At 38.0% G+C, this 12425-nt stretch overlaps 1 protein-coding gene across 1 annotated transcript in view; it reads left to right on the top strand.

Annotated features, from left to right (window-relative positions):
• NDUFAF6 (NADH dehydrogenase (ubiquinone) complex I, assembly factor 6) overlaps positions 1–12425 on the top strand; it is a 73940-nt gene that overhangs the window by 51991 nt on the left and 9524 nt on the right. Inside the window, exons 5-7 of the mRNA XM_006859206.1 lie at positions 3952–4054; positions 5375–5508; positions 7501–7602. Coding sequence (XP_006859268.1) covers positions 3952–4054; positions 5375–5508; positions 7501–7602 — 339 coding nt within the window. The remainder of the gene's footprint in view (positions 1–3951; positions 4055–5374; positions 5509–7500; positions 7603–12425) is intronic.

Raw genomic sequence — 12425 nt, 5'->3', positions numbered from 1 at the left:
GTTTCCACAGACAGACCTTGCAATCCAGTGCTTATCATACGGCACCACACCAAGACTACTGCTGCAGAGCAGTCATAAATCATTATGGGCTTAGACAATCTCATCTTTCTCTTGCAGAGAAGCTGGTGGGCTCAAACTGCAAACTTATAGTTAGCTGCCCGACATAAAACCCATGATATTACTAGGGCTCCCCTCAGATATCCAATATACAACAACTAGCTATATTTCTGAATATTTGCAATGATCAGTCAGAAATGATTAAGTAAATAATCTCATTTAAAATAACATAAAAAATATTTGGTAATAAATTTAGCAAAAACAGTATAAAATTTATATTCTAAAAAGCAAAAAACACTATGGAAAGAAATGAAAGAAGATCTAAATAACAAAATCCTGGCATGGTGCTGTAGGATCAGCACTGTACTGCTAACCACAAGGTCAGTAGTTTAAAGCCACCTGTCGCTCCTTGGAAACCCTATATAGGGTTGCTGTGAGTTGGAATCTACTCAACAGCATTTAGCAATAACAAATAAAAGGAAAGACATCCCACATTCATGTATTGGAATTGATATACACATTCACTGCAGTCCATGTCACAATCCCAGGTGGCTTCTTTATAGAAATTGATAAACTGGTCCTAAAATTCCTATACAAACTGAAAGAACTCAAAATCAAAGCAAAGTTGGAGGACTCACACTTCCTGATTTCAAGGCTTACTAGAAAGCATCAGTAAGCAAGACAGTGTACTGGCACATAAATAGGGATTTATGGAATAGACTTTCTCTGGAAATGAAGAATCCATAAAGAAATCTTATATTCATGGTCAATTCAATTGATGAAAAATAGTCTTTTTAACAAACTGTGCTGGGACAACTAGGTATTCATATCCCTACTTCAGACCATACACAAAAATTAACTCAGAATTCCTCAAAGACTTAGAATTAGCATTTAAAATTTAATACTCTTCAGAGATAACTTAAAGTCCGGGTATGGTGCAATAGGATAAATACTGGACTGCTAACCACCAGGTTGGCAGTTCAAACCCACCAGCCACTCCTTGAAAACCCTAAACAGGGTCACTATGAATTGGAACTGATTTGATGGCATGTAACAGTAGAAGAGAGCATAGGGGTAAGTCTTCATGATCTTGACTTTGGGAGTTGTTTCTTAGACATGACATTAAAAGTTTAAGCAACAAAAGGAAACATAGATTATTGGATTTTTAAAATTAAAAAACATCTATGCTTGAAGGACATTATCTAAAGTGCAAAGACATCCTACAGAATGGGAGAAAGTTTTTGCAAATTATGTAATTATATATCTAGTAAGAAACTTTGATGTAGTATATAAAAAAATAATTCTTGCAGCTGAACAATAAAGAGACAACTAACCAATTAATAATGGGCAAAGGATCTGAGCAGACATTTCTCTAAAGAATATATACAGATGGTCAGTTTGCATGTAAAAAAGCTGTTGATTACTAGTCATCAAAGAAATACAAAATGAAGCCACAGGGATGGAGATAATAAGACAGACAGATAAGTATAGGTAAGGACACATTTGAAACCTTCCATACAGTACTGGTGCAAAGGTAAAATGTTATAACTATTTTGGGTAACAGTCAGGCAGTTCCTCAAACTACACTTTGAGTTAACATATGATCCAACAATTCCACTCCTAGTTTACATACCCATGAGATATGAAAATATTCATCCATTTAAAGACAAGTATATGAATGCTTATAGCATTATGCAAAATAGCTGAAAAGTGAAAACAGCCCAAATGTCTATAATCTATGAATGGATAAGCAAAACATGGCACATCTAACATACTGGAATTTATTCAACCATAAAAGTATTGTATACACTACAACATGGATGAATCTGTCTGTCCTTTTTAAAAAAGTTATTGCCAGCTTTGTGGATGTGAAGTAGTATATTATTGTAGTTACATTTTCTATTTCCCTGATGATTAATGATGTTGGACATCTTTGAAATGTTTTTGTTCAGTAAAACCTAACCCAGAAGGCCACATACCATATGATTCTATTTATATGAAATGTCCAAAATAGGCAAATCCATAGAACATTTAAATAGATTAGTGGTTGCTGGGAAGGGGGGTGTGGACAGAGGCGTGTGCAATGGGAATGATTGTTACTGGATACAAGATTTTTTGTACTTTTTAAACTTTTTATTGTAAATTGGGTGAAGGTTTATAGAGAAAATCAGTTTTCCATTCAGCAATTCATACACATTTTGTTTCATGTTGTTGATTGCAATCCTGACGATCTACCATCATGGATCCTACTTCCTCCCTGTACTTCGTTTCCACTCCTTTCCTTACCTTCCTGTCTTTTAAACTTTGTCCTTGCATTTATACTGCCTTTTTATTTATTTATTTTAATATGGTTCTTTTCCTTTGTTTTATATAGTTAGTGGACTATGCTGTTGTTGAACTATCCTTGGATACCTGGTATGAGTTCCATTTGGTATTATTATTTTTTTGATATGTTATTGAATTCTTTTGGCTAGGATTTGTTGAAAACTTTTTGCATCTATGGTCATGAGGGATATTGGTCTATAATTTTCATTTTTAGTAATGTCTTTGCCTGGTTTTGGTATCAGAGTTATGCTCACTTAATAAATTCAGGAGTTTTCCAATCTTTTCTATATTCTGGAATAGTTTGAGTAGAATTGGTATCAACTTGTCTCTGAATGGCTGGTATAATTCACCATTGAAGCTGTCTGGAGCCAGACTGTCTCTGTTTTGGCAAGTTTATAATGGCCTGATAGATTTCTTCTTCATTACATTTTTTTTTTTTCCCCTCAGATTTTCTGTGTCAGTCCTTGTTAGTTTAGGTAATAAATTTCTAGCGATTTCTTGTAGATTTGCAAACGTGAAGTAGTGCTTCATAGTATTCTGTTAACCTTTTTTATTTCCATTGGATCCGTTTTGACAGCACCCATTTCATTTCTTTTTTTTTTTTTTTTTCCATTTCATTTCTTATCCGTGATATTTGCATTTTCTCCTTTTCTTTTGTTAGATTTGCCAGTGGTTTGTCAATTTTAATACTTTCAAAGAACCAATTTCTTGTCTTATTGATTTCCTACTATGGTCTTTCTGTCCTGTTTCATTTATTTCTGTTTTAGTTTTTATAATTGTTGAATATAGTGTGCTTATTAATCATATAGAAATGGTATTTTGTGTGTCTGTGGGGCACTGTCATAGTTCTCCAAGGAACCCTCATAGTACAGTGGTTAAGTGCTCATCTGCTAACTGAAAGGTTGACGGTTTGAATCCACTAGCTATTCTGTGATAGAAAGATGTGCCAGTCTGCTTCTGTAAATATGTACAGCCTTGGAAATCCTGTGGGCAGTTCTCTTTCTTAGAGGGTTGCTAGGAGTCGGAATTGACTCGGTGGCAACATGTTTGGTTTTGGGTTTGGGTTGCCATTCTCTTTTCTCTTTCTAGGTGTCTTTTCCTCATTAAATGAATGAGCTGTAATCAAATGTGCCTGTTGGAATCCCAGATCTACTGCTTGGAGCTGTGTGACCTTGATGTGTCTGTGCCCAAGCTTGTTCACCACCAGAATGGAAATGGTGTTAGTTTTTTATCTTCTGGTGTTGTGAAGGTTAAGAAGATACTCTATAAAGTGCTTAAGTAAGAGCTCAGTAAAGTCAAGTCCTCTTAATACCTTGGCTTTAGAAGGAATTAAAAATAGGCCAACCCCGTATCCAAGGTGATTTGTGCATTGAAATTATTCATTGAGTATTATTTTGAAAGATAGTTTGTAAGTATTGAATGTGTGAAACATTTTTATCTAATTTTATCTTGGACTAAACAGTAATATGTTGAACAATATTTTTATTCATCATTATTCTGTTCTTTAAAACAGAAAAAATTATTTACAAAATACTGATAATTCAACACTTTATTTTTGCTTGATTATAGGAAAAAAATTTGGATGACAAAGTGTATCGTAATATCCAGGAACTGGAAACTTATGCTGAAAACACACAGAGCTCTCTTCTTTATTTAATACTAGAACTATTAGGTAAGTTTTCTTCTTTTATGCTTCACTTTTCAAAGAAAACACCTTTCAGATTTCACTTTTTCTTAGTTTGATCATCTAACCAGTTTAAACATTGAAATTTTTCTTCGTACCATTTATGAAGAGTTTTTGTTTTGTTTTATTTTTCTTGTGTAATCAAAATTGCAGGTAAGGGGAATATTTATTTTTCTTTGGAGCAAAGACTAATGAAAATACTCAGGTACTTATAAAATTACTTTTCTACCTCATGGGAATGCTGTAATTGAAAATCTGGTAGTTGCAAGTAATCTAACTTTTTTCTTACTATGCTACTGTTGTTAGTCATAGTGGTTATAAATCAGGCTGCGAACCCAAAGGTCAGCAGTTTGAAACTACAAGCTGCTCTATGGGAGAAAGAGAAGACTTTCTGCTCCCATAAAGATTTACAGCCTCGGAAACCCTGTTCAGGGTCACTGTGGGTCGGAACCGACTCGATGGCACTTAACAACAACAACAACTGTTGATAAGTGCCATCGAGTCAATTCTGACTCATAGTGACCTTGTATAGGCTTTTTGAGGAGCAGTTGGTGGGTTTGAACTACCAACCTTGCAATTAGCAGTTCAGTGATTATTGTACAGTGCCACACCAGGACTCCTTTTTTTTCTATAGCATCTTTTAAAATTTGGAAGGTCATTCATGTATTTCTTCCTCCCCTATTTGTCAATAATCTTCCTCATGTTAAATAATTAATAAAATAAAAGAAATAATATTGTATTTCTAAAGATTTTTCTTGTTTTTTCTTTTCCTCATTGACTTTGTTTTGAACCAATGAGGTCTGATTGTAATGAGAGAATTATTTGGACCAACAACAATGCCTTCTCATTGGAAGGTTATATATCTTCATGACACTCTGAAAGAGTGGTACAAGTCCCTGTTGGGTTTCCCTGGCCTGTTCTGCCTGAACACCTGGTGACATGTTTGCCATCACAGTGAAAGAAGGGAGCAAAGAGCAGAATGTTTATTTGTTTCACCTGTACTTGAAATGAGGTCATATGGAAATTGCACTAAGGAGAAGAAATGCAGGATTTGTAATGTTTTTTCATGATACTCCATTAATATTCCAAATGTGTTCTTGGTGTGCTGTAGTCTGAGGAAAAGTCTTTTATCTAACCTGTAAGTGGTGAGTGGCCAACTTGTTCTTGTGCTCAGCTTTGCTCTCATAAATCCTGTTTTTTAAAGATATATAGAAGAACCTATCTTTACATGTGATTTCTCAATGCTGGTTCTGTTGATTTGCTCTGCTCTTAAAAAGTAACCCTGTTATTTAACTTTCAAAACCGTAGGTGTGAAGAATCTTCATGCTGATCATGCTGCAAGTCACATTGGAAAAGCACAAGGCATTGTCACTTGTTTGAGAGCAACCCCCTATCATAGTAGCAGAAGAAAGGTGTTCCTTCCCATGGATATCTGTATGCTGGTAAGGCTGCCTTTTGGTCCCTTCTAATAACTTACCTCAGAATTATCTCATGGTTCTTTATTTAGCTAGTTCAGGTAACTTCTTTGAAACCAGTACTAATTGCTTACAGCAGATAATTATTAAGTCAGAATTTTATCTCTCATTCTGCAAAAGTGTGACACCAGTCAGCCGCCCCCCCCCAGCACTCTACTCAGCCAGGTTCTGTAATCCATTGCAACAACCACACAGCACTCAGACGGCATACTCACAGCCTGTTAGGGAAGTTAACAAGCTACAATTCTCAGGGCACAGTTGTTCCAGTCAGGACCGTCTCTCCTCAGCCGTGCCCACAGGCAGATCTTTGTGCCCAATCAATTTTACAATGTCTTTTAGGGCTGCTGATAAATGCTCACCGGACATAACACTCTACCATAAGCCTCAGCTTGAAGGCACTTGGCTCTAGCTCCGTGGGTTAGCATACCTTTGTTGTTGTTGTTGTTAAGTGCCATGGAGTCATTTCCAACTCATGTGACCCTGTATAGGGTTTCCAAGGAGCAACTGGTGGGTTTGAACCACCTTTGTTGTGGTTAGCAATCCAGTGCTTATAGTACCATACCAGGTCTCCCAGAAAATCTACCTCTCACCCTCCAATTAAGTGCCTGGAGGTACCCCACTCTACAAGCAAGCCTCTTGCCCAAGGTGACTCAGCTTAAATTGCTCCATGGGCTGGGAAACCTATAGCACTATCTTGTTCTCTGGCTCTTGGCTTTGCGGCTACACTTCCACTCCTCCAGGGTCACAGCTTTCTGTCAGTGGATTGAGGAGTTTCAATGTACAGGAATCTTGGGGTCCAAAGGATATGCTACACTCATGGCTCTAGTTCTTCTTGATGGTAGTGAGATCCCCTCTCTGGCTTCTGAGACGGCTCATTTTATACCCATGCTAGAGTTTCAAGTTTTTACAGTTTTGATGCACTCTATTAACATTCACAGCTGATTTATGTCATCCTAGCAATATCTTCTTAAGGAGCTCTGGTAGCCTAGTGGTTGAGTTGGGCTGCTAACCTCAAGGTCAGCATTTCAAAACTACCAGCCGTTCTGTGGGAGAAAGATGAGGGTTTTTGCTCCCATAAAGATTTACAGCCTCAGAAACCCTATGCAGGGTCACTATGAGTTGGAACTGAATCCACGGCATATGACCACCACCACCAACATCGGTATCTTCTTACCTTCTCTTACCCATTAGGGCAAAATGTTTGCTGGGGTTACAAACTATGGCTAGAATAGACATTAAATAATTTGTTGCAGTGCACAGTCCTTTTATGTCTGTGGTGGAGCTATGAGAAAGAAGGTCCAGAGAACCTCATTTTATGTTAGCTTTCAAGTGTCTTGCTCCTTCCCAAGCAGTTACAGAAATTATTCCTAGTCTTCACACTAGCCTATTCTTTGTTTTATTTACTTAAGGAGGAAGTTATGGTTTGTTGTTAAGTGCCTTCAAGTCAGTTCTAACTCATAGCGACCCTGTGTAGGGTTTCCAAGGAACCACTGGTGGGTTTGAACTGCTGACTTTGCAGTTAACAGTTCAGTGCTTATCTTATAGCACCACACCAGGAGGAAGTAATCCATTATAAACAGTTTTGTTTTATGAGAACTCAAATGTTTTCTGTTTGCACTGGGAATGAGATTATTGTCTGTTTTTTAAACTTCCAGTATATTTGTTTTCTTGTGTATTTTTGTTCTACCCACAACCATTGTTAACATCCTATTGCATATTATTCCAAGTTTGTTTGTCTCATGTCAGATTACCAGTAATTAAGCACAAGTAAGTCCGTGCTTATCTGATTATCTTGCTTATTGGATAATCTATCCCTGTTCTCTAATCAGTTACACACACACACGCACACACACTTTTTTTAAACACAAAATTGCCATTACCCACTGTCCTATGAGCTGTTTTTTTTTTTTAGCTAAGTTAGTTTTAGGATCCTAATATAATGTACATTTTCTTACATAGCATGGTGTTTCACAAGAGGATTTTCTACGGAAGACCCAAGGTAAAAATGTGAGAGATGTCGTATATGACATTGCCAGCCAGGCACACTTGCATCTAAAGCATGTAAGTAGCCTTTTTCCTCCAAGTCCTTTAGGAAATGATCATTTCTAGGTGTGCATATTTCAGGGACTTGTGGTACTCTTAACTATTAGCCATCATTCATCTCTTCTTGAATTCCCAACAGATCTATCTCTGGGACTGTTATAATTTGTTTCCTTTTTTTTTTTTCAAGTTCCTGGACTCATCACCTTTCCCTGCCTCTTAGCAGATAAGTAGGTCATTTACTGAGTAAATCAAGTGTGAGCTTTCTCACTTAGATTCTTCTCTGCTCCATCCATTCTACTTCCCAGGGATAGTGTTTTTCTGCTTTTCCTTTGTGATGCCGCTCTAACCTCTTCCAGGCTCTTGTTTCCTCAACCTCTCCAGCTGGTGATGTTAGCTTGACTGTTAATTTGCTCCTTTTGTCTTCTGGTTTGTTACCTTCTGGAGTTAACAGTAGCCTGTGGGCTCTTCTGGTTTGTGCTCTGTCTGTCTCAGTTAGATTTTTTTGAATAGGTGATCACATTTATTATTACTTCCAGGCCCTCACCACCCAGTTCATTGTGCTGTAATCAGAGTCTTTCCTGGTGACTCTGGTAATAATCAAGGAGCATTGGTAGTGTAGTGGGCTACAACGAATTGGGCGGCTACCAAGATAAGCAGTTAGAATCTACCAGCTGATCCATGTAAGAAAGATGATATCTGCTGCCTCAAAGATTTACAGCCTCGGAAACCCTGTACAGGGTCGCTAATGAGTCAGAAATGACTCCACGGCACACCACCACCACCACACCCACCACCTAGTAATAATCACTGATAAATACTCTCCTTATTGCTAAATGTAAAGTACATTTAAGACTCTCGTTCTCAATTTTTCTTCTTTTTTTAATGCCATCAGTTCCTCTTTCTCTTTGAAATATCTAATGCTTTCGTCTTATGATTCTCGGACTTTAGCTTCTAATTTCTCCTGCAACTTACATTAAGCATTCCTCAAGAGTTGGTTCTTCATCTCTTCTCAAACCTTAACTTGTTTTCTGTTTGGGATTTAAGCAGCAGGGAGTTTGACTGGAAAGTTGAGATTAAATTCCAGAATCAATAGTTGAAACTTGATTTACCATGAAGCTACATTAAAGAAAGTAAAAATGAAATTATGACTTAAAAGACATGCATTTGGCTGACTGTGGAAAATAAATTTAAAGGCTGAGGAGCACAATCAGTGAAGCCAGTTAGGAAAATCTTAATATTCATCTAAAGAGGTGATAATGAGAATGTAGGGCACGGGGAAGGAGCCCTGTGGTTCAGCATTTGCCTGTTAACCAAAAGGTCAGACAGAAGCTTCAGCCCATCAGCTGGTCCATGGGAGAAAAGACCCGACATTCTGTTCCTATAAGAATTGCTGTTGTTCAGAGCTCAACTAGAAAAAAGAGGAGGAAAAAAAGAGTAATCTGATACAATTTGATGAACTTGACCTACACCTATGGATGCAGTAGTTCAAAAGAGGGAACCAATCTTTATAGCAAGGCTCATTCCCACCCCCTCCATACACAGAATAGACAGGGATGGGCAACTTGGACATTGGCCACCCAAAATGGGGGTGGGGGACTACAAAGGGAAGAAGTGACTGGCTTACAAGCTTCAAGAGGGAACCTAGATCCAGAGAGCTTAGAGCAAGGTAGAATCTCCAGTGAGTAGTATTCAGTCTGTCTAGGCGGGGCTGATGCAATGAAATGCAGACTGGTCTCTTGTGATACAATTGTGAATAATTGTTATCAGGACTGATTGTGAGGGTTGGAAATGTAAAGGTAGACGTTTTGTAGCAAGGATGGGAGTGATTAACTTTTCAGTCTAGGAGCAGAGGTCCCTGGGACCATCAATGGAGAAGAGCGGAGAGCGGGACCCTACCCAGAGAAGCAGTGATGCCTGAGATGGAGGCAGAGACGATGACCTGGAGAGATGGAGCAGCTGGGGATTTTAGACACAGAGAGGGAGATGGGCTGTGTGCTGATGATCCGGGGGCAGACTTGTAGTGTATACCCTTTGATTGGTTAATGATGCATGGAGGGGATTGTAACCATGGCAATGAAACAATATACGATAGGATGAATGTAAAACTAATGTTCTCCCATGTAAACTATCACATAATTCACAATAAAACATTAAAAAAAAAAAAAAAGAATTGCTGTTGTTAAGTACTGTTGCATCAGTTCTGACTCATAGAGACCCTTATAGGGTTTTTGAGCTGCTGGTGGTGGGTTTGAACTGATGGCCTTGATGTTAGCAGACCAGTGCTTATCCTCCAGCACCACAAAGGACTCTGTTGTAGGGATTACAATCTAGGAAACCCTTTGGGGCAGTTCTTCCTCTTTTTCTCCTACTCTCCACTTTACCAAACATGATATCCTTCTCCAGGTACTAGTCCCTCCTGATAATATGTCTAAAGTATGAGAGACGAAGTTTGGCCATCTAGCTTCCAAGGAGCACTCTGGCTGCACTTCTTCCAACACAGATCTATTTGTTCTTTTGGCAGTCCACAGTACTTTCAATATTCTCCTCCAACACCATAACTCAAATACATCAATTCTTCTACAGTCTTCCTTATTCATTGTCCAACTTTTGCATTTATATGAGGTTACTGAAAATAAACTGACTTTGGTATTTTCCAAGCTTGGATCAGGTGCATCTTAGTCCTCAAACTAACATCTTTGCTGTTAAACACTTTAAAGAGGTCTTGTGCCACAGATGTGCCTGATGTAATATGTCATTTGATTTCTGGACTGCTTTTTCCATGAGTGTTCATGGTTCATCTGAGCAAAATGAAGTCTTTGACAACTTCAATCTTTTCTCCATTTATGTGAATGTTGTTTATTGGTCCAGTGGTGAGGATTTTGCTTTCTTTATTGAGGTGCAACCCATACTGAAGGCTCTGGTCTTTGATATTCATTATTGTTGTTAAGTGCCGTTGAATCGGTTCCGACCCATAGCAACCCTGAACAGAGTTCTGAGGCTGTAAATCTTTATGGGAGCAGAAAGCCTCATTTTTCTCCTGCAGAGCAGCTGGTAGTTTTGAACTGCTGACCTTGGCGGTTTGCAGCCTGATTCGTAACCACTACGCTACCAGAACGCCTAGTGGTATTTTAAATCCTCTTTGCTTTCAGCAAGCATGATTGTATCATCTGCATATCGTAGATTGTTAATTATCCTCCTTCTCTGATTATATGCCCAGCATACAGATTGAATAAGTAGGGTGAAAGATACAACCTTTGCGTACTCTTTTCCTAAATTTGAACTATTTGGTATTCCCTTGTTCTATTGGAACAACTGCCGCTTGGCCTATGTACAGGTTCCTCATGAGCACAAGTGTTCCAGAATACTCATCCTTCACAATATTGTCCATAGCTTGTCAAGATCTACACAGTCGAAAGCCTTTGTGTAGTCAATAAAGCACAGGTAAACATCTTTCTGGAATTCTCTGCTTTCAGCCAAGATCCATCTGATGTTAGCAATGATATCCCTTCTTCTACATCCTCTTCTGAATCCAGCTTGAACCTCTGAAAGTTCTTTGTCAGTGTATACTTGCAGTCATTTTTGTATTATCTTTAGTAAAATTTTACTTATATTCAGTATTAACACTGTTGTCTGATGATTTCATTCCATTGGGTCACCTCTCTTTGGAATGAGCATAAATATGGATCTCTTTCAGTAAGTTGGCCAGGTAGTTGTCTTCCAGATTTTTGGGCGTAGATGAGTGAGTGACTCCAGTGTCATTTCAGTTTTGTTGAAAGATTTCTGTTTGTATTCCGTCAGTTCCCAGTTCCTTGTTCTTTGTCAGTGCCCTCAATACACCTTGGACTTCTTCCTTCAGTATCATTGGCTCCTGATCATATACTACCTCTTGAAATAGTTGAAAATCGAGTTTTTTAAAAAAATGTTTTGGTACAATGACTGTGTATTCCTTCCATCTTCTTTTGATGCTTTCTGCATCATTCAATATTTTGCCCATAGACTCTTTCAATATTGCAACTCCAGGGTTGAATTTTTCTTCAGTTCACTCAGCTTCAGAAATGAGTGTGTTCTTCCCTTTTGGTTTTCCACAGGGCTTTGCACATTTTATGATAATATTTGACTTTGCCTTCTCAAGCTGACCAGTGAAACTTTTTGTTCAGCTCTTTTACCTCCTCATTTCTTCCATTTGCTTTAGCATCTCTAGCTGGAGAGCAAGTTTGATTCTCTTCTGACATTCATTTTGATGTTTTCCTTCTTTTTTGTCTTCTTACTGACCTTTTGCTTTCTTTTCCTGTATGATGTTCTTGATGTTATCCCACAACAATTCTAATGTTTGGTCTTTAGTGTTTAATGCATCAAATATGTTCTTCAAACGATCTCTAAATTCAAGTGGGATATATTCAAGATCATATTTTAGTTTTTGTGGACTTCTTTTCGTTTTCTTCAGCTTCAGCTTGCATATGAGCAACTGATGGTCTGTTCCACAGTCTGCCCCTGGCCTTGTTTTGGCAGATGATATGGAACTTTTCCACCATCTCTTTCCACGGATGAAGTCAGTTTGATTTCTGTGTATTCTATCTGGTGAGGTCCATGTGTTTAGTTGTCTTTTATGTTGTTTAAAAATGTATTTTTAAATACATTTTTAAAAATGTCTTGCAGAATTCTGTCATGCGATCTCCAGCATCATTTCTATCACTAAGGCCATATTTTCGACTACTGATTCTTTCTCTTTGTTTCCAACCTTTGCAGTCCAATCACCAGTAATTATCAATACATCTACAATTTCACAGTGAAGAAGTTGGTAGAATTCTTCAATTCATCATCACTGGCTTTAGTGGTATATG

The sequence above is a fragment of the Chrysochloris asiatica genome, unplaced genomic scaffold (assembly GCF_000296735.1).
Source record: "Chrysochloris asiatica unplaced genomic scaffold, ChrAsi1.0 scaffold00031, whole genome shotgun sequence".
In the NCBI taxonomy this organism is placed as follows: domain Eukaryota; kingdom Metazoa; phylum Chordata; class Mammalia; order Afrosoricida; family Chrysochloridae; genus Chrysochloris; species Chrysochloris asiatica.
Note: the sequence above shows the minus strand (reverse complement) of the source record. Positions and strands in the feature narration are given on the sequence as shown.